At 54.7% G+C, this 18,216-nt stretch overlaps 5 protein-coding genes across 5 annotated transcripts; 2 read left to right on the top strand and 3 right to left on the bottom strand.

Annotated features, from left to right (window-relative positions):
* Positions 1–1,572: 1,572 nt before the first annotated feature.
* On the bottom strand, positions 1,573–2,894 carry RAD10 (ssDNA endonuclease and repair protein rad10; the record flags this gene model as incomplete). The annotated part of the gene is made up of 2 exons (XM_053197490.1): positions 1,573–2,449; positions 2,530–2,894. The coding sequence occupies 2 exons, from the start codon at positions 2,892–2,894 to the stop codon at positions 1,573–1,575; spliced, it is 1,242 nt and encodes a 413-aa protein (XP_053045030.1).
* Positions 2,895–3,483: 589 nt separating this feature from the next.
* On the bottom strand, positions 3,484–4,269 carry N0V96_005455 (uncharacterized protein; the record flags this gene model as incomplete). The annotated part of the gene is made up of 1 exon (XM_053197491.2): positions 3,484–4,269. The coding sequence occupies one exon, from the start codon at positions 4,267–4,269 to the stop codon at positions 3,484–3,486; it is 786 nt and encodes a 261-aa protein (XP_053045031.1).
* Positions 4,270–9,355: 5,086 nt separating this feature from the next.
* LGD1 (L-galactonate dehydratase) lies at positions 9,356–10,788 on the top strand (the record flags this gene model as incomplete). Its single annotated transcript, XM_053197493.1, has 2 exons — positions 9,356–9,514; positions 9,592–10,788. The coding sequence occupies 2 exons, from the start codon at positions 9,356–9,358 to the stop codon at positions 10,786–10,788; spliced, it is 1,356 nt and encodes a 451-aa protein (XP_053045033.1).
* A 1,120-nt stretch (positions 10,789–11,908) lies between these two features.
* N0V96_005453 (uncharacterized protein) lies at positions 11,909–13,763 on the top strand (the record flags this gene model as incomplete). The annotated part of the gene is made up of 3 exons (XM_053197494.1): positions 11,909–12,936; positions 12,994–13,297; positions 13,359–13,763. The coding sequence occupies 3 exons, from the start codon at positions 11,909–11,911 to the stop codon at positions 13,761–13,763; spliced, it is 1,737 nt and encodes a 578-aa protein (XP_053045034.1).
* Positions 13,764–14,104: 341 nt separating this feature from the next.
* N0V96_005452 (uncharacterized protein) lies at positions 14,105–15,034 on the bottom strand (the record flags this gene model as incomplete). Its single annotated transcript, XM_053197495.1, has 2 exons — positions 14,105–14,901; positions 14,968–15,034. 2 exons carry the CDS (start codon positions 15,032–15,034, stop codon positions 14,105–14,107), a joined length of 864 nt encoding a protein of 287 aa, XP_053045035.1.
* Between the last annotated feature and the right edge of the window lie 3,182 nt (positions 15,035–18,216).

Raw genomic sequence — 18,216 nt, 5'->3', positions numbered from 1 at the left:
GGCCCATCTTCGCCCTCCTGATTATTGTTCCTTTCGATACCACCCTCCACCTCCCCAAAGTCCCACCACCACCCCAGTAAAATGAGACTATGAGTGCATCTAACACCCAGGAGTCAGACGAACTGTTCTTATTCGAACGGGGGTTGCACCATTGGTAGGGCGAGTGATGAGCCGTCCACGCGGGCCGAGTCCGCTGGTTGCCGTAATGACTGGCATCAAACACGCGCAGAGAAGATCTTGCCCAGGTTTGTCGCTGCTCATCTTGAAATGGCAAAGTCACCAGGCACAGACGTCCCTGGTGAATCAAGCACGTGCGGAGCAGCTGTTGGGGTGGAACTTGGGAAAGGCCCCTTGCCAGTGCTACCCAAAGTTAAATGCAGCGTTGCGTTGCAGTTGCAGTTGCATACGGACAAAGGAAATCAGAGAAACAAATGCTGGCGAGTTGTAACACCCGAGCCTCCGAGGGGCAGGAATGGGGGGAAGTTCTGGGCCCTCGTACAATGTCCCGACGACAAGGTGTTGTACATTGTAAGTTGTAACTCGTTGACCTTCCGTATGAGGCAGTGTCTCCTCGGGACTTTGGAGATGCGCTTCAACGGGGAGTCAATTTCCATGGCCTCCAGATGTTGACCGACTGCGGCCTTTGGCCTTGGCACGGGCGGATCAGAAGACTGCTTGGTTGTGCCGGAGGCCGCTATACCCGGCTTAACCTAGCCGGGGATGATCGGAGCTACTGATCATTGGATCTCGGAGGCTCTGCATGCTCGGCGTCGATGCAGTGCCATTTTTAATTTTCATGTAAGAGCAAGGAGTAGCGCATCAATAGTTTTAGTCCTTTGGCAAGTTGCCCAAGAGTTACACAAACCAAAGACCAGATGTCAATCGTGATAGGGAGGAATGGCGCGGCGTCAAAACTAAGGTCCGCCAGCTCGTCCCATGTCAACCACTTGACTTGGTCAGAAGGGTGACATTGGAGAAATAACAGATGCGTGCGTGACGATCTTCATCTCCAACTCTTGACTTTGAGTTCGGTACCTGCAAATCCGTGTCGAGGCCGCCCCGCACTGCGCGAACCCGCGAACACAACCTATATTGAGCACAGCATACAGTCCCCCACCTGCTCTGTTGAGACGCCAAAGCCAGCGTTGGAGATTCTAGATCTGGCTTGGATGGCATGCCTCTACCGACGGACTTTGCTTTCTTACCGGGCGAATCGTCTGATGGTTGCAGTCTGTTTCCCGGTCGGCATCGTCGTGATTGGCCCACCGACGAACCAAGGGTCGCTTCAGAAGTGCGGAAAGTTTACTTCATCGTTCGATTCGTTCCTCCTCTCGAAGCCGCATTTATGCTCTTCTTTGAACCCCAACGAGTCATGGAGTTTCCTATTTCTTATGCGAAGGGTGCCTTGCGGAACACCAAGGAAAATTGCCTTACATTCGAATCCGTCTCTTGTGGGATGTGTCGTCCTCTCGAAACGTCGATTAGACTTTAGCCCACAATCTTCAAGGCTGTGTCGTGTTTCTGGGGCTGTACGGAGTACGAAAAGCGAGATGGCCCAGAAAATACTGGTATTCAGCCCTGCTTCCGCAACTTTGCGAGTGCGGCTGCGACCCCGTCTGTAAGTGCATCGTCTTTGGCACCTGCGCTGTCAACTTGTTTCGTCTGCGTCTGCGCCTGCACCGGCGTCTGTGCTTGTGCTTGTGCCTGCACCTCAGCAGTCCGCCTTGATTCCTCAATAGCGGCGGCGATCATCGCTTCTTCATCGTCCTCATCCAGATCCGGATTGCCTCTCTCCAAAGCCGCAGGTCTCTTGGGCTGTGTTGTCGTTGGCGTGCCCACTGCAGGTGAGCCTCGTGAAGAATCCCTCGTGGACATCTCACGAAGCGGGACCCGGCTGAGAGGCACAGCTTGATCCAATCTCGATGCTTGCGACGGCCTCCCGTCCTCGGTGCGGTCCGATCGATCCAGCTGTCGTTTGCCAGACTTTTGTGCTCGGAAGGGCTCCTCGACAGCCTTGACCCATTTGTTAACCTTGACAGCTCCCCAGCCAGCGAGCAGGCCAATCTCTTCGGGATTCGCATTAATGGCGTTCTTCAAGCTACCAAAGTTACTGACCAACGCAACGGCATCTGACTTGTTGACGCTCCTGGGAACCGTGACGAACTCGACGAGCTTCTCGGCATACGTCGACGCTTGTTGGCCGCGGATGGCGTTGAAGTTGGCATGCTCGTAAGACTTGTACAGCTCGAGGTATCGCGCGGCCTCGGCGGCTGACCAGCAAAGAACGAGGGTGACGTTATTGACCAGTGAGGTCTTGGACAGCTCGCGCAAGACTTCCTCGTGGTTCGGAATATCGACCATGGTCAGTACAACACGTAGATTGTATTTGCCTTGGAGATTCCTGATTCTCGTATGGATGTATTCGGGATGGAGGCGGTGGTACTTCAGACTGAGCGCAGACACCGGTCAGCATGCTTGCCTTCGAGGTAGGTAGGTCTCTTGAGGGAATTGATTGGGTAGTGAACCAACCTCAAGAACAATGCACATGTCGTCAAACCGAGAGCGTAGTCGGCTAGAATGTCGCTATACTCCCACGGCATCGACTTGAGAGATGCGAGCACCGGGTTGCCCCTCTGCCGTGGAGACACAAGAATGGCGGAGCCAGATCCTCGCTGGGGAAGGGCCTGGGGTGTCGGTTGGACAATCTTGCCGCTCGCAGAAGCATTTGCGGGCGGTGGTCTATCCAAGCGTTGCGGTGTCGGCTGCTGTATCTTCTGCGGTGTCGGTTGCTGCACTCGGGGACGAGGTGGTTGAGGCTCGGGGCGTGAAGGCGCTGGGTTCGACGATGCAAGAGCGGCCAGGAAGTCTTCGTCGGCGCCGAAATCGTCGTCCATGATTGGCAGTTCTACGTAATTCCTTAGTTGCACGTAGGTGTAGGAATCGAAATCTGAGCTCTATCGGTGCCACGGTACACGGCGTGGAGAGCAGGAAGACGGCAATGCGACTGGTGATGTTGAATGAGGCAAAGAAAGTGCACGCGGCGAGAGTCGCGTCTGCGAAAGCTACTTTATGGATCTGTGGAACGTACCTTACCTTTGGCGGGGTCTGGTAGCCAACGCAGTGGTGACTACAGCGGGCCACACGCCCCAAAAGGCAATTGATGATGCCATCGAGTTAGGCACCTCAGCAAAAGTGTCAAACTGGTGGGGTTATTCATCCACCTCACTTGTAATCAACTTATTGCAAATCAGGAATAATAGCAAATTGCATGCATCACTCAAGATCTTCTCGTTTCCAGACTTGAATTGATGCTGAATTTTGATACTGTTGTTCTTTATACTTGGTTGAAGGTACTCTTGCTCAGACATGCCGTGTCCGAACCTATCCGATTCCAACACCGTTGCCCTAACCTTGCAGGTGTATCCGTACCCAAGTTAACTAAGAGTAGATCATCCGCCATCCATCCTCGTATCCTAGCTCCGACTACGCTTCATCGTAGTTGCTCTCATGAGAAGCCGCATCACTCGTCATCTGGTCGTGAAGGGTGTAGAGAGCCTTTAACCAGGTATCAAACACCGTCTCCAGATTCTGCGCCTCATCTGTCTGCCTCTTTGCTTCCAGAACCTGGTCTCGCAACCTCTCGTAGGCTTCGATCATCACCCAAACTTGCAGAGACGAGACATCTGTTCCCGTCTTATGCGAATTGTCCAACATGCTCGTTGAGAGCTCACGGGTCAAGAGGTCCATGGCAATCTGCAAGCTCAGGTTCTGACTCGACCCTCCTTGAGAGGACGAATTGCGATTCAGTCGGGCGCGATTCCGCGGCGGGGGCGGGGGTGTCGACGGCGGTTCTGGCGAGAATGACAGGGGCTTGAAGTAGATAGCTTCCTCATCGAATGCAACTAGCGTACCGTCATCAGACCGTGGTGACCTAGAATACGCCGCTGATGCACGGCGCAACGGCGCCGGTGCCGGCGAAAAGATGTCTCGTCGGAGCTGCTCTGCGGGTGTCTCGCCGGCGCTGTGGCGTGACCGAGTAGCAGAGGACGAAGAAGAAATCTGGCTGTGCAAAGACTGTCGTGACGGGAAAGGATCAGAGTGGGCGTCAGTGTATATTGAGCTGGCGTCTTGGGTCGCGAGGAGATCTCGGTACTGGTTCGCAATCAGGTCGACGCTGGTGACTTTTTCGGCAGTTTTGGCATTCCTCCCATAGCTTGCGTTTTCCAGCTGCCCAATGGCGTAGATGGGCGTCTTTGCATGGCGTCTCATGCTCGATCTCGTGCTGATCGACGAGGTCGGTGAGCTGAGTGAACTGTCGAGAGAGGGCCTCGGCGTCAAATTACTGACGGCGAGGTGTGAGAATTCTGGAATGATGGCTGGCGCTGGTGGTGTTGTGTCGAATGAGACTTTTCGTGGTTTCTCTGGCGTTCTTGGTCTCGCGGGTAGGGGCTTTGATTTTGACGGTGATTTTGAATGTGACTTCGATTTTGGATCTTGAACAGCGTTGCTGTCTCCGAGATATGCGTGCCATTTTGCATCGCTCAAGTCTGGTGACAAACGCAAGGAAGGTCGGCCGATGGTTCCGGCTTGCTGGGCAGCTACTGCCACCCCGGTATTGAGTTTGTTTGATGCTACGGGGTCGATAGGTGCAGGACGTCGGATGGACAGGAACTTCTTTTGCAGCCTGCGCCGTAAGCGTTGTGGAGGTTCCGGCGGGTTATTTGATATTGGGGCTGGCGGTGCCAGTGACTGTGCATGAGGACGGCGATCCATGTTGTTCTGGTTGGGGTAGCTATGGTGAAAAAGTGATGAGGCTACGCTGGGTGAGTGAAGACTGCGATGAGAAGCGGTATTGAACTGCCTGCTGGTCTGTTGGCAGTATAGCAATACCAATGGTTGTGGCAGGAGAATTCTCTAGGGTATGCAGAAAGTCATATATGGGTTGGTTGAGGTTCGCAGTCTGCTGAATTCATGACTCTCTGTGAGCGGCAAATGACGTCTCGGGGAATCAAAATTGAGCGTGAGAAAATGGGCTGTTCCATGCACATGTTGGTTTGTGGGTGTGAGGGGATAGCAAGAGGGAGGGATGTTATAGCATGGAGGAGGGCGAAAGGTAGAGTCAGCGCAGGTATCCACGCGCATGGAGGTCGGGATATGCATGTACGATGATGGAGGCTTTGGGAACTCGACGAGGCAGAGCTCAAAACCGGATTCCCACTGGAGAAGCGGGCCACAAGGCATGAAGCGGGCAGTGGGAGAGCCAAAAAGGTTAAAAAGGTCACAGAGGAGGGCATACTGGGATGGTGTGTGCAAGGAGCGCAAGGAAAGGTAGTGTAGGGTAAGAAATGAGATGCCTCACTCTGCTGCGTCTGTGAGGCAAAGCAGGGCAAGCTAAGCCCAGAATGATGTGAGGTTGGGACAACACATCGCAGTTGGCTGGGCCTCGACAAGGTAGCCATGCGTTCCTGTTTGCTTCTTCTACCTTACGCAGTAGTAGCAGTGGAGAGTGGATCTTGAGAAAAACGACCCGAGAGTCGAGACTCGAGGAGAAGCGTTCAAAAACCCGCTGTCTGTCGGTGTCACGGTGTTTGCGGCGTGCCATGAGCAGTCACTGCAAGTCAGTCACTCACTCACTGTCAGTTGGCTGAGAGAAAACATGGATGGGGAGAATGGAACGTCGAGGGCATCCTTGCTGAATCCACGTCATCGTATCCCACCTTTGCAACTTGTGCCCCAAGAAACTCGAGGGAAAAAGTGGTCGAGGCTCTGACCGGTCAGGGATGTTTGCCTGGGGGGTTGGTGGGCTGTCCCGATCGTTAGCAGGGGTCATATCTCAACTCGCATTCGCTCAACGGTGGGCTGGGTGACTGTGAGCATGGCTGCGATTACAATGGATGGACGGCATGTCGGATGGTTCGCGGTGAGCGGGAGTGAGTTCGGAGTTGGGGTCAGAGATTAGACGGGTGGCATCGGGGGAGCAGTGGTGAGATCTTGCGAGTAGCCTATTGTATTGGCGGGATGTTTCCTTTGTAGTGATTTTCAGTCGAAATACTCTCTTGATGATCTTGTGATGGCATTTCTTTTGAAAGTTGCAGATGGTAAGAAATTGGAACTGCATTTCTACCTTACCTTACATAATAGTGTACGTACTGGTGTATACAGATGTACGTACTATCGGCAATCAGGTGCTCAGGTCAGGCAAAGACCAAAGGGCAGGCGGAAGGTCGGAAGGTCGGAAGGCTCCCGTCTAGGTTGCCCGTCGCCGTGTGGTGGATTGGCCCATGTCATCGAAAAGCCTCACCACCTTTGGTGTTCGCAGTATTCGTAGTGACATACCTACAGTAGGTATTCCCAGTTCCCACATCCTCCCACCTTCAACCCTGATTTTACCTTACGTCCGCCACTTTGTCCCTTCGCGGCTTGCCTCCTCCACCTCGAGGCTACAATACACATCCCAACGCCGTGGCCACAATGAGCCAATTAACGATTGCAATTTTCCCCGCGTTCTCTCGTCTGCATTGAATCGTCCTCGAGCCACCAACATTCGCCCTACCGTCGCCGTCTCTTGTTTGGTTGTTCCCCTCATCTTCAGCTGCCATTCATTCGCCTTCTCAACCAACAAATCTCTTCAGCCGTCCAAGATCGACAGCCATCCCGCAAACTCGCCTCCCGAACCCTTCCAAGGTAGTCTAAGCATCCCGGACTGCGCTCCGGTATTGGACGACTACCATCCGTCCTCGCCATCTCATCCATCAGCCTTCATCTAAAAGTCAATGGGCATTGGCATCGGCATCGCCTACACCATCTACACTACCCTACAACACCTTATCCCACCTTAGCATCATCATTAACAGCCATGATTGACTTTGCTCTTTTTCCCAATCTACCTTTAGAGCTACAAGACAAGGTTTGGGAGGCTGCCCTTCCCCCGCCCGCCCCGACCGCTTTCCATGTTCAACTGGCCCGCCATCCCATGGGCCGCGCCGAGGATGGCTCCATCGACCGCTACAATATCAAAGATAGAGTTCTTCTCTACAGACTTCGCACCTCTGGTCCCCCTCATCTCTCGGATCGCGACTGCGTCATGTCCACTCTCTTTGGCATGCTCTTCGCCTGTCATCGCTCCTATCTTGTAGCAACACGCGCTCTCCAGTTCATCAAACCTTCTCACCCATTTCTTCTTCGAGGCGGTGATTCATCCTCCTACACCCTCATACTTCGAGGTGGCGATTCCCTGGGCGCATACCACATGGCAGTTGACGCCATGCGGGATCTCATCATCCTCAATACTGGATGGCAGTGGCCCTGCCGTCTGATCAGTACTGCCGGCGTTTTCCGTCTTCATGTGCCGACCCCGCTGCGGTGTCTGGCCCTCGCTTGGCCTGGACCTCACCAAGTCGGCCCCTCTGACGGCCGAAGTTCATTCTACAATTCCGAGGCATTGAACGGCCTGCTAACCTTGTGGGGCTCCCGTACTCTCCGTGCTCTCTACGTCGTTGTGGATCCGGCTCATCTGCGGGAGGCGGAGAAGCCGTGGCCCGCTCCGGGTGATCGTTGGGGTGTGCCGATGTACCCAGGTGCTGACACTATACTGGAGGACTACTTGGCGTCCCTTGAGGTTGACACAAGTAGCCAAGCAAAATACCTCTTCCAACGTGGAAACCGTCGGTACTTTGAAGTCTCGGCCGAGCAAGTGGCGCGGTCCGGTGGTCTCGGAGAAGTCGTCGAGCTTCTCGAATCAGCTCGCAGGCGTCTCACCCCTACCGTCAGCCAGGGCGTTCACCAAGAACATCTCACACAAGCACTAGAGAGCGAGACAGTGCCATGCAGATGTAGGATCCTCTCTTGGCAGCAATCGTCTTAGATGATATGGTATGCCGCCCTTGGGTCCCCTGCGAAGCCCCACATTGCATCGTACACCATCTACTCTTTTCGTAGGGCGTGCTTGGCGGGATTTGCAAACTCCATGCCTTGTCTTTCGCATGGTCAATGGTGATCTTTGAGTCAACATCAAGAATTGAAGCCGGTGTCCGAGAACAATACACCCGACTGCCTTCTCCTATATCAAGCTTGAAGACCGGGTTAGGGAGGTCCCGGTGGGAGAGCTGTAGCCAGTAATGACTGAGCGATTCTATCAGCGTTTTGCCGAAGCCAGCCACGTATGGAGTAAATCCTACCGCTGGACCTGCAAGATGGAAACGGAAGAAGTGTAAGAATATCACGAGGTTTATGAGAGTATTCGAGTATTCGGCTATCCGAGAAGACGCGGGTTTAGCTAGAGGACACACTGAACTGGCACCCTGTCAACCGTACATCTCACTAACACAGCCTTATCGAACAGACGTTTTGAAGGGACAACCTATTGAGGGAACATCGATTGGTAAAATCCAATATGAGAGAGTTCCGATTGTCTGGTACTCCATTCGTCAATGCCGCCAAGTCAGCTCGATGGGCGCAAACGCAGAGAGAATAATCCCTTGGCGGTGAGATGCCGTCTAGAGCCGTTCTGCATATACTTTACGGAGAATTACCTACCTGCGTGCGTTAGATGAAATTCATCACGGCTTAGGACGCAACATCAAATTCTCCAGCCACATGAACCCCGAATGACAGGGAAGTACTTCGTAGAGAACGTGTCTGATCGAGTTCTTCCATTCTCATTCGCTCCCCCACCCAACACCCACGAATATCGTCAACATCTGCAGTGGAAGGCTAGAGGCTAGAATTGGGAGGCCTGGGGGTCTGGCGGAGCGTACACCGAGCACGAGGCACGCTAAATTGTTCAGGCGGAGGAATTCTTCCATCAATCAGAGGACGCAAAGGGGATGGGTCCGAAGCCGGCTCGGCCTGGCGAACCCCCCGCGCTGGCACGCCGTCTCTGGGCCGGGTTGTTTCCTGCTGCCAAGCCCCACCGAAAGGGACCCTCTCCGGCGCATGCCCCTCCAAGCCCTCCACTGAAAGCCCCCTCCCCTCCTTCACCCTACCCCTCCATTCTTCCGTCTTCCCCCATGCTGCTGCTACTAGCAACTGTCCCCTCCGCCTCCGGCTCAAACTCCAGACTCGGGGTAAAGCAAAAAAGTGAGCGAGCGAGGTGGAAAAAAGTAGAGGGTCGTGGCCCGTGAGTGGTCTAGCCATTGGCAAAGGCGGGGAGGGGAAAGTGGGAGAAGAAACGCATCGTCGGAGGCTATAAAGGTCTCAAATTTCTCTGCCCGTTACTGTGTAGTGCAATAATTCCTTCTATTCTTCCCTCCTTCCTCCTCCATTCTTCTTGCTGTCTATCGTCCTTTCTCCAAGAATCACGGTCTGTATTATTCTCTAATTGTTTATCGTTGCCATTTTCAGTCAGTTGCCCATCATGAGTCTCGATATCACCATCACCGGGTGGCAGACGCGCGATGTGCGCTTCCCTACTTCCTTGGATAAGACCGGTTCCGATGCCATGAACGCTGCTGGTGACTACTCTGCCGCCTACTGCATTCTCGAGACCGACTCCAAGTACTCTGGCCACGGCATGGTATGTTTCCTCCTTTCCCTAACTCCAAATTCATTTCCGTCTCGCAAAGTAGCTCACCCCTCTTTCTCCCTTACTAGACCTTCACAATCGGTCGAGGAAACGATATCGTCTGCAAGGCCATCGACTACCTGGTCGAGAGAATTAAGGGCAAGAAGCTGTCAGACCTCGTCTCAAATTGGGGCCAGACCTGGAGATACCTCGTCAACGACAGCCAGCTGAGATGGATCGGTCCCGAGAAGGGTGTCATCCACCTGGCCCTCGGCTCCGTCGTCAACGCCATCTGGGATCTGTGGGCCAAGGTCCTCGGCAAGCCCGTCTGGCGCATCGTCGCCGACATGTCTCCTGAGGAGTTTGTCGCCTGCATTGACTTCCGCTACATCACCGACGCCATCACCCCCGAGGAGGCCATCCAGCTCCTCAAGGAGCAGGAGCCCACAAAGGCCCAGCGCATCAAGGACGCCGAGAACAGCCGCGCCGTCCCGGCCTACACCACCAGCGCTGGCTGGCTCGGCTACGGCGAGGACAAGATGAAGGGGCTCCTCCAAGAGACCCTCGGCAAGGGGTACCGCCACTTCAAGCTCAAGGTTGGCAGCAGCGTCGAGCAGGACAAGAGGCGCCTGAGCATCGCACGCGAGGTCATTGGCTACGACAGCGGCAACATCCTCATGGTCGACGCCAACCAGGTCTGGTCGGTGCCCGAAGCCATCGAGTACATGAAGCAGCTCAAGGAGTTCAAGCCCTGGTTCATCGAGGAGCCCACCTCCCCCGACGACATCCTCGGCCACAAGGCCATCCGCGAGGCCCTCAAGCCCTACGGCATCGGCGTCGCCACCGGCGAGATGTGCCAGAACCGCGTCATCTTCAAGCAGCTCCTCATGTCGGGCGCCATCGACATCTGCCAGATCGACGCCTGCCGCATGGGCGGCGTCAACGAGGTCCTCGCCGTCCTGCTCATGGCCAAGAAGTTCAACGTGCCCATCGTCCCCCACTCGGGCGGCGTCGGCCTGCCCGAGTACACCCAGCACCTGAGCACCATCGACTACGTCGTCGTCAGCGGCAAGCTCTCGGTGCTCGAGTACGTTGACCACCTGCACGAGCACTTCCTCAACCCTTCTGTCATCAAGGATGGGTACTACCAGACGCCCACCGAGCCCGGCTACAGCGTCGAGATGAAGGCGGACAGCATGGACCAGTACAGCTACCCCGGAAAGCAGGGCATCAGCTGGTGGACCAGCGACGAGGCTAAGCCCATCATTGAGGGAGAGAAGATTTAAAGCAGGAGTCACTACGGCTCATGAGTCTACTAGGGGTCGAGCATAGTGTAGATTGCTCGTCCGCAGGGAAACGATGGCATCCTGCGTGGTTTGGCAGCCGCCCGATCATCCTGTGTTACCGTCTTACGAGAAAAGGGGTCCGGCCAGAGAAGAAGGTCGGTCCGCAGGGCAACGATGGCATCCTGTATAGCCAAATTCGAATGGCTATCCTGTGCAGTTGGGCACATGAATCGCATTGGCACATGCGAACCCAAAATTCGGGGGGTCTGGCGAATAGAGCCAGGCCGCAGGGCAACGATGGCATCCTGTATGGCGCAGCTTCAGCTCTGTGGCCATCCCTTATACCTAGCGTTTGATTTTACACTGATTTTCTTGCAAACCAAAAAGGGGGTTTGGTCATAGGGGCCATTCCGCAGGGCAACGATGGCATCTTGTATAGAACTGAGTCTAGAGGCTCTCTATCCCGTCACAATAGCTGAATAATGAGACAATTCTCAATGAGATACTGAGCCTGAATCTGCGTGTGATTTCGACTGATTGTCTCTGAATTGATATGTAAGAGAGTAAAAGTGAAGGAGAGCCCTAGGCGAGTAGTGAGAGTGAGCAGTGCACCGCCACACATCCAATCAGTCAGCCACGCCAAGCTTACAGCTCAAAGCTCGCGCCACGCGCAAGTGGCCCCAGAAATGATTTCAAGGAGGGAGCTACGGATACGGAGCAATAAGGAGACGTTTCAAAACGGCAGCAAAAGAGCACCCAGACAAAACCCCCCTTCCTGCCCACAGCGTTGTGTCGCATCGCAAAGTGATGTGTGTCTTGAAGAAAGTCTGAGCTCAAGAGAAACACGCCACGCGCGAGAGTGAAGAGGAAGACCAAGAGATCTTCGACAGCAGGCTGTTGAAATTGCCTGATAACATACCTTCTATTCCATATTTTACCCTACCGAACCGCTTGGAGAGCTTCCCGGGCGCTCATCCTCAGCGTTTGTTAATTCATATTTGTATATTGAAAATATATTCATCGTCACTCACTCACGCAGCTCCCATCTCATCACACGACAACCTCACTCACTTCATCTCACCCGGCAGCACCGGACACGCACATACTCCCCCTCACAACGATGCCGCCAAAGTCAACAGTCAAGATAGAGTCCGCTCCCGAGGGCTTCACGCCCGAACGGTTCGAAAAGGAGCTCAAGAGCCTCGCGGCAAAGGCAAAGGGCCAGACCAGAGGCAGATTCTACAAGCAGCAGGCCACGGCGTACCTCAAGGCCACCATCCTCATCGCCCTCGCCGCCACCTACAGCAACGTCTCCCAGCTGGCCATGTCGCCCGTCTACGGCGCCATCCCGTCGTCGATATACCACGCAAAGCTCGTCATGGTCGCCTGCTTCTTTGGCTGGGCCGGCAACGTCGTCCTCAACCGCTCATTGCCCTTCAACCCGGCCACTCTCCTGCCCGTCGTCGCCCTCTGCGTCCCCGCGATCCAGTACTACCTGTACCAGACCAGCTCGCTGCTGACTGCGTACTGGGGTCCCCTGGTCATGGAGGCCGTCACGCTGTTCCCTATCATCGTCATCTCGGTGAGCTGCGTGGCGACGGAGATGGAGAAAGTGAGCCTGTCAAAGCTGCCCAAGTTCGTCGCCGACGCCGCGCCGGGTCTAGGCTCCTGGGGCCTCTTCCGGTTTGTCGAGACGCTGTCGGGCGAGTACCTGCAGACCTACGTCGGCCGGTCCTTCTTCCAGACGCGCATCGGCCTCGAGGCGCTGCTGGGTGCCGCCTACGCCGTCTACGCCCCGTCCAAGCTGCTGCTGTTCGCCATCCCTGCCGTGCTGCACACGGCGTTCTTGAACCCGCATGCGCTGACGCCCATGGCCGCGGCTTCGCTCAACGCCACGTTGCAGGCAGATAACTGGTTCCTGCTGGATCGCAAGGAGTCCGTCACGGGGTACGTCTCCGTGCTAGAGAGTATCAAGCACGGGTACCGTGTTATGCGGTGCGATCACTCGCTGCTCGGTGGCGAGTGGGTGAAGCACAAGGGTCCTCGCGTCGCGGAGCCTATTTATGGTGTCTTTGTCATGTTGGAGGCTGTTCGGCTCGTCAAGACTACCAAGGCCGTTCCCGACTCAAAGGCCAAGGCTCTGAACATGTAGGTCATCGTTCTGTAAGAAAGGATTCTACGGAACCTATTCTAATCACGAAACAGCGGTCTTGGTATCGGTACTACGCCAGCGGCTTTGGTCGCTCACGGCGTCGACACGACCATTGTCGAAATCGACCCCGTCGTGCACGAGTTCGCTTCAAAGTACTTCCAGCTGCCGTCCAACCACACACCCGTCATCGCCGACGCGGTAAGCTACACCCGCAAGCTCGCCGACGATCCGGACGCGAGGTTCGACTACATTGTCCACGACGTCTTCACCGGCGGCGCCGAGCCCGTGCCCCTCTTCACTCTCGAGTTCCTCCAGGGCCTCAACTCGCTCCTCAAGCCCGACGGCGCCATTGCCATCGTAAGTCGTCATAGCGTCTGACCCCCGCCTCTCTAGGCTTCCGTATACTTATAGCTCATAGAACTACGCCGGCGACTTCCTCCACCCGGCCCCCAAACTCGTCGTGGACACCATCAGAGAGGTCTTCCCCTCCTGCCGCATCTTCCGCGAGTCGGAGCACCCTACCCCGGAAAAGATTGAGGAGGAGGGCCAGGATTTTACCAACATGGTCATCTTTTGCAAAAAGACGTCCGGGAAGCTCAAGTTCAGGGCCCCCGTGGACGACGACTTCTTGGGCAGCCGCACCCGCCGCGCGTTCTTGATGCCGGCGCACGAGGTGTTTCCCAAGCACTTTTTGCAGGGGGATTACGGGATCCTGAGGGATAACAGCACGGAGCAGCTGACCAAGTGGCACGAAAAGAGCGCGCTGGGGCATTGGGAGGTGATGCGCGTTGTGATGCCGGATAAGATTTGGGAGTTGTGGTGATTCTGTATCCTTGGCTGAGGGAAGGGTGTCTTTTTGCGTGAAAAGTCTGGATCGAGGATAGAATCGACGAGCAGTCTTTTCATTGGAGATGAGGAGGTCTTGCTTTCTGTACATATGGTACTCTGACATGTGTAATTATATTGGGATGAGTTAGAGTTAGAGCTGCGTGCACCAACTGCCAAGCTCATTTAGAAGGAATTATTCTTTGAGTCGTAAAATCAAACCGCTCTTCATCATATATTTCTTCACAGCTCCCTGACATGTCTTCCATATCTCATCAACTCATCGCTTTCTGCACTGCTACTCAGAGATCTTTCATCCTCCGTCTTCGTGATATTTACTCACTCATCCTCACCTCCCTTCTTCACAGCAACCTTCCTAGCAGCCTCAAAAGCCGCCTCCTTCGTCGCCAAATTGGTCTCCCTCACATACTCCCCCAAATACCCAGGAACCTCCGCCACCTCGTTATACGGACCCGCCACAGGCTCCCCAAGGACATGATAGACCGGCACGACGCCCGTCCACACCCTCCCCGTGACACTTTCGTCTTCTTTATCAGCCCTATCATCCCCCGGTGGGCCCTCGCGGATCTTGGCACTCCCTGTCGCGATGCGCACTTTCAGCACGCTCGTGGAGGATAACTCACCCTTGTTGGGGGGCACGCGGGACCCCTCCCAGCGACCAGGCACGACGCCGTCTGTGATGAGCTGCATCGCGTACAGGCGCTCTGCGGGTTCGGAGACGAGGGTGGCGTGGCCGAAGAGGATTGCGGAGCGGTAGTTGTAGCTGTGGGCGTTTGGGGTTAGGGCTAGGACGAGTCCGTCTAGGTGGGATGCTGCGACGCAGACGGGGAGGCCTGGTGGAGGAGACGAAGGAGAGGAAGTAGAAGAGGTGGAGGTGGAGGCGGAAGAAGCGTCGGACGGCTGATGACGGGAGATGTTGATGAGGCGGGAGGAGACGTAGCCGTGCAGGTAGAGGTCTAGGACGTCGCCTTCGTCGGCGGAGGGGCGGGAGAAGGAGCCCATTTGGCCGAGCATGGGGAGGATCGTGGGGAAGGGGGATTGCGGGTCGTTGAAGGAGACGTGGAGGATTGGGCTTGTGTTTATTATGGTGTGGATTGTGCGGAGGGCGTAGGATGCTTTGAGGGTGTGTTAGTTGATGGTTTCGTGAAGACTTGAGGTGAGTGAGAGTGAGTGAGACATACCACGCGGGCTGTATCGTTTAACGGTGCCATATGGCTCTTTGGGATACTCAAGTTCGGTGCGAGGCATGGTTGGATAATGTCTTCCGGTTGAGAATATTGAGAACAATGATGAGATTATTTGATATGTTGATGTTGTGAGAAACGTTTAATTAATACCACTACTGAATGTTCTTGTAGAGGTTGTCTGTCTCCCTTTGTCTTGTTTCCCCCTTCTCCAACTTGATAACCAGAAACGCTCACCCAATAACACGACGAAGAAAAGATACGCCGTTTACGCCCGCCGTCATCCCGCGTACACCTATTGACTCATTTTGGACGAACCGGGCCGGGTGAGGTTCGTTGTACCTTTCGGGCCCGGCTCCGAAAGGATGAGAAGGCATGCGGAGTGTGAGGTGAGGTGATAGCGGGAGGAGAGGGGTGGAAGGAGGCTAGCGGCACCGGCAAGCGGCATACTTGCACACGTTGCAGTCCCACGCCAGACTAGATCGAGTAGGTCCAACCAGCCTTCTTGGTGTTTGGCTCCCGCTGTCAGTGAAGTCTGGCGCGAAGGAGCTAGCGGCCATGCAAGATCTTGTGCTAAGGAGTGCTTGACTTCAGTGATTACCTTTGCGGTCGTCATCTGTGGACGAAGCGACGCGGGACCTGAGTGAGCGGGCGGGGGCGGAATTACCGGATAAGGTGTGGAGGCGCGTCCCCGGCCTGGCGCTCGCCGATGCGGATGGATCACGGCTCTACGGTTGGGATCTGACGCGACCGGACATCTCGTTACTGGCATCTGAGCATCGGAACAGGGAGTCTCATTCATCGCTTGAGTCAGCGGAGGAAGTGAATATCCCCAAACCCGCTCGAAACCTGAAAATGCCGTTGGGAAGAAGTGAGTGACATAGCGAAACTAGTCTTTTCAAAGTCCGACAGACTTGAGCCTGATCCTCACCCCCAGGCCTCAATTCGGCAAAGGTTATTTTTCTTATCCTTCCAGAGACGTTTGTCCCAAAACCTTGGACTACTGCCGATGCCCGAGACTAAAGTTTACCATCATCTGTATGTACGTGTAAGAGGAAGAAAAACGTTAGAGTTGAGGGCGGGGTAAAATGATGATGGCGATCACGTTCGTCTGCTGGGGCCATCAGACGGGACAAGCTCCAGAACCTGAAGGTTTATTTGTTGTGCTTTGGTGCGTCCCGAAGTCCTTGGAAGTTGGAAGCATGAGAGGGAGCCATCGTTGAAGCCATCTTGTTCCTATGCCGTCTACCCGCAGAAGTTGTTTTGCCTAATCTTACGCCTTACTGGGCTCTAGTTGTATTATCTCCTGAAGCCGAGGCGTTGATTGTCCTTGTGTATTATCATCATGCAGCGAAGTGTGGTATCTTACATGATAGCGCAACCACTTCGCCTCAATGCTGGCATATCGGTAGTGATATCTTCCGGGCGCGCTCACAGGCATCGTCGTTAGAGAAACAGTACCTAGTGTCCAAGACTACTGCAGAGTATTTGACAGCAAACGCACCGAGGGAACCGAGTGGAAGGAAAGTTAAGGAAACAAAGGCGCATGCAGAGGCGGTAGAAACAAGTCTTGCGTTGCTTTGCCTGCCAGTGGCGCCGCTGCGTACCTGCGCCGCCCCCCGCATACCCGCGCAGAGTCAAAGAGTCTCGATGTCTTGGTCTTGGTCTTGGTGTACTACACCAGATAGTTGTGACAGTGTACACAAATGGGGTGGTAGCGTTGTTGTGTGAGAAGTTGAGCGGCTGGTCGGATTCGGTAGCAGCCGAAACGCAGGATAGCTGGGCGGCCAAAGCTTGATTGATTAGCCTTTTGGGACCATCCGACCTTTACTAATCAGCTGGTGCTCTCGGTCTTTGCAGCACGTAATTCACAGAGGGTGGGAATCACTGATACTTGGAAGCAGGCAAGGCACTCTCGACTCTTGAAATGATCAATCTAGCCCTCCTTGCCCTCGTGGGCAACCTCCGCCGTCACAGGGGAACCCTCGTCAGGCGTCTCCACTGTAGAGGGTGCGCCAAGAAACATCGAAGCCCCTGACAAATCTCAAGGAACACTGGGAATCTCCCATCCTTTTCTCCCACCCAGAATTCATCCTCACACCCTCGTGACCATTCATCCGCCTTCAGCACCACACTACAGATACACAAGGAAGAAGACTCTCACTGTCACGTAGACACAGACACCTCATCAGCCTTTTTCTCTTCAGTCCACCACACACCAAAGTCAACTGTCTGAGCGACTGCAGACCTGCCCCTGGCGCCACCGGCTTCTTCCCTGTATCCGCCATCCGATTCCCTGGAGTCCTGGATTGCAGCTGGCTCTCCCTTACCTTACCTTATTTTTCCCATCGCTCGACCTAAGTGCCCGCTGCAGGTGTATCCGTACGGCTGCACCCATCGACGAGAGTGAGAGAGAGAATGCGAGCGAGGACGAGGACGAGGTGCCTTGCCGCATGACGGAAACACATGTCACTCAGCCTAGAACCGAGGGTAGCTCTGCCAAAAGGCGATTGCTTTCCAGAGAGAAGGCGTTCGATTCCTCATGTTTCGATCAACCAGGAGTTCCAGGACATCTGCAGCTCCAAAGGGGACACGCTGCACAGAGCAGGGAATCGCCGTTGCGTCGAATAAAGATTCTATTCTCGGTCTCTCCTCTGCTAAGCGCAGGTAGGTTCCTGATGCGAGGAATGCACCTCAGTACCTTCTTTTCCCCTCTTCCCTCATAGCGAGGCCAGCGTCAAAGTTAGACGTCAATTGTCAAACAGCAAGGGCAGGCTGCGTGTGTTGCCATGTACGACCAGCAATTGGCTGAGTCTTGTCATCTTTGGTCTATAGGATGTTCCTCTGGACTTTGGTATTACGGAGTACTGCACAATTGTTCGACGAAGCGCCGACCTTCAGAAACTCCTTGTTGCAAGTCTGCGGGTCGATTAGCCCCAAAGTTGAGCCTCAACTCACCATCGCCACTCCATTGGATGATGACGATGGGGCACAACAAGTGCTGTCAAGGTCTGCGCTGCGAGTCTTGTGTGTTGTTTCCAACTACTACGAGTCCATCTACATCGTTCCAGACTAGTTGAGAAGAAGCCCACAAATAAGGGTCTGACGTTCCTGTTCCGATGATAAGAATAAACCAGCCCAGGTCCCAAAAGACACGAGGCGAATTGCTATAGATGAGAAGAGACCACCAACCAGACAGACACACTGGACCAGACCCAAAGACCAGGAAAAGAAAAAAAAAAGAAA

Source organism: Colletotrichum fioriniae, assembly GCF_027942845.1.
Source record: "Colletotrichum fioriniae strain IMI 355084 chromosome Unknown scaffold_5, whole genome shotgun sequence".
Lineage (NCBI taxonomy): Eukaryota > Fungi > Ascomycota > Sordariomycetes > Glomerellales > Glomerellaceae > Colletotrichum > Colletotrichum fioriniae.
Note: the sequence above shows the minus strand (reverse complement) of the source record. Positions and strands in the feature narration are given on the sequence as shown.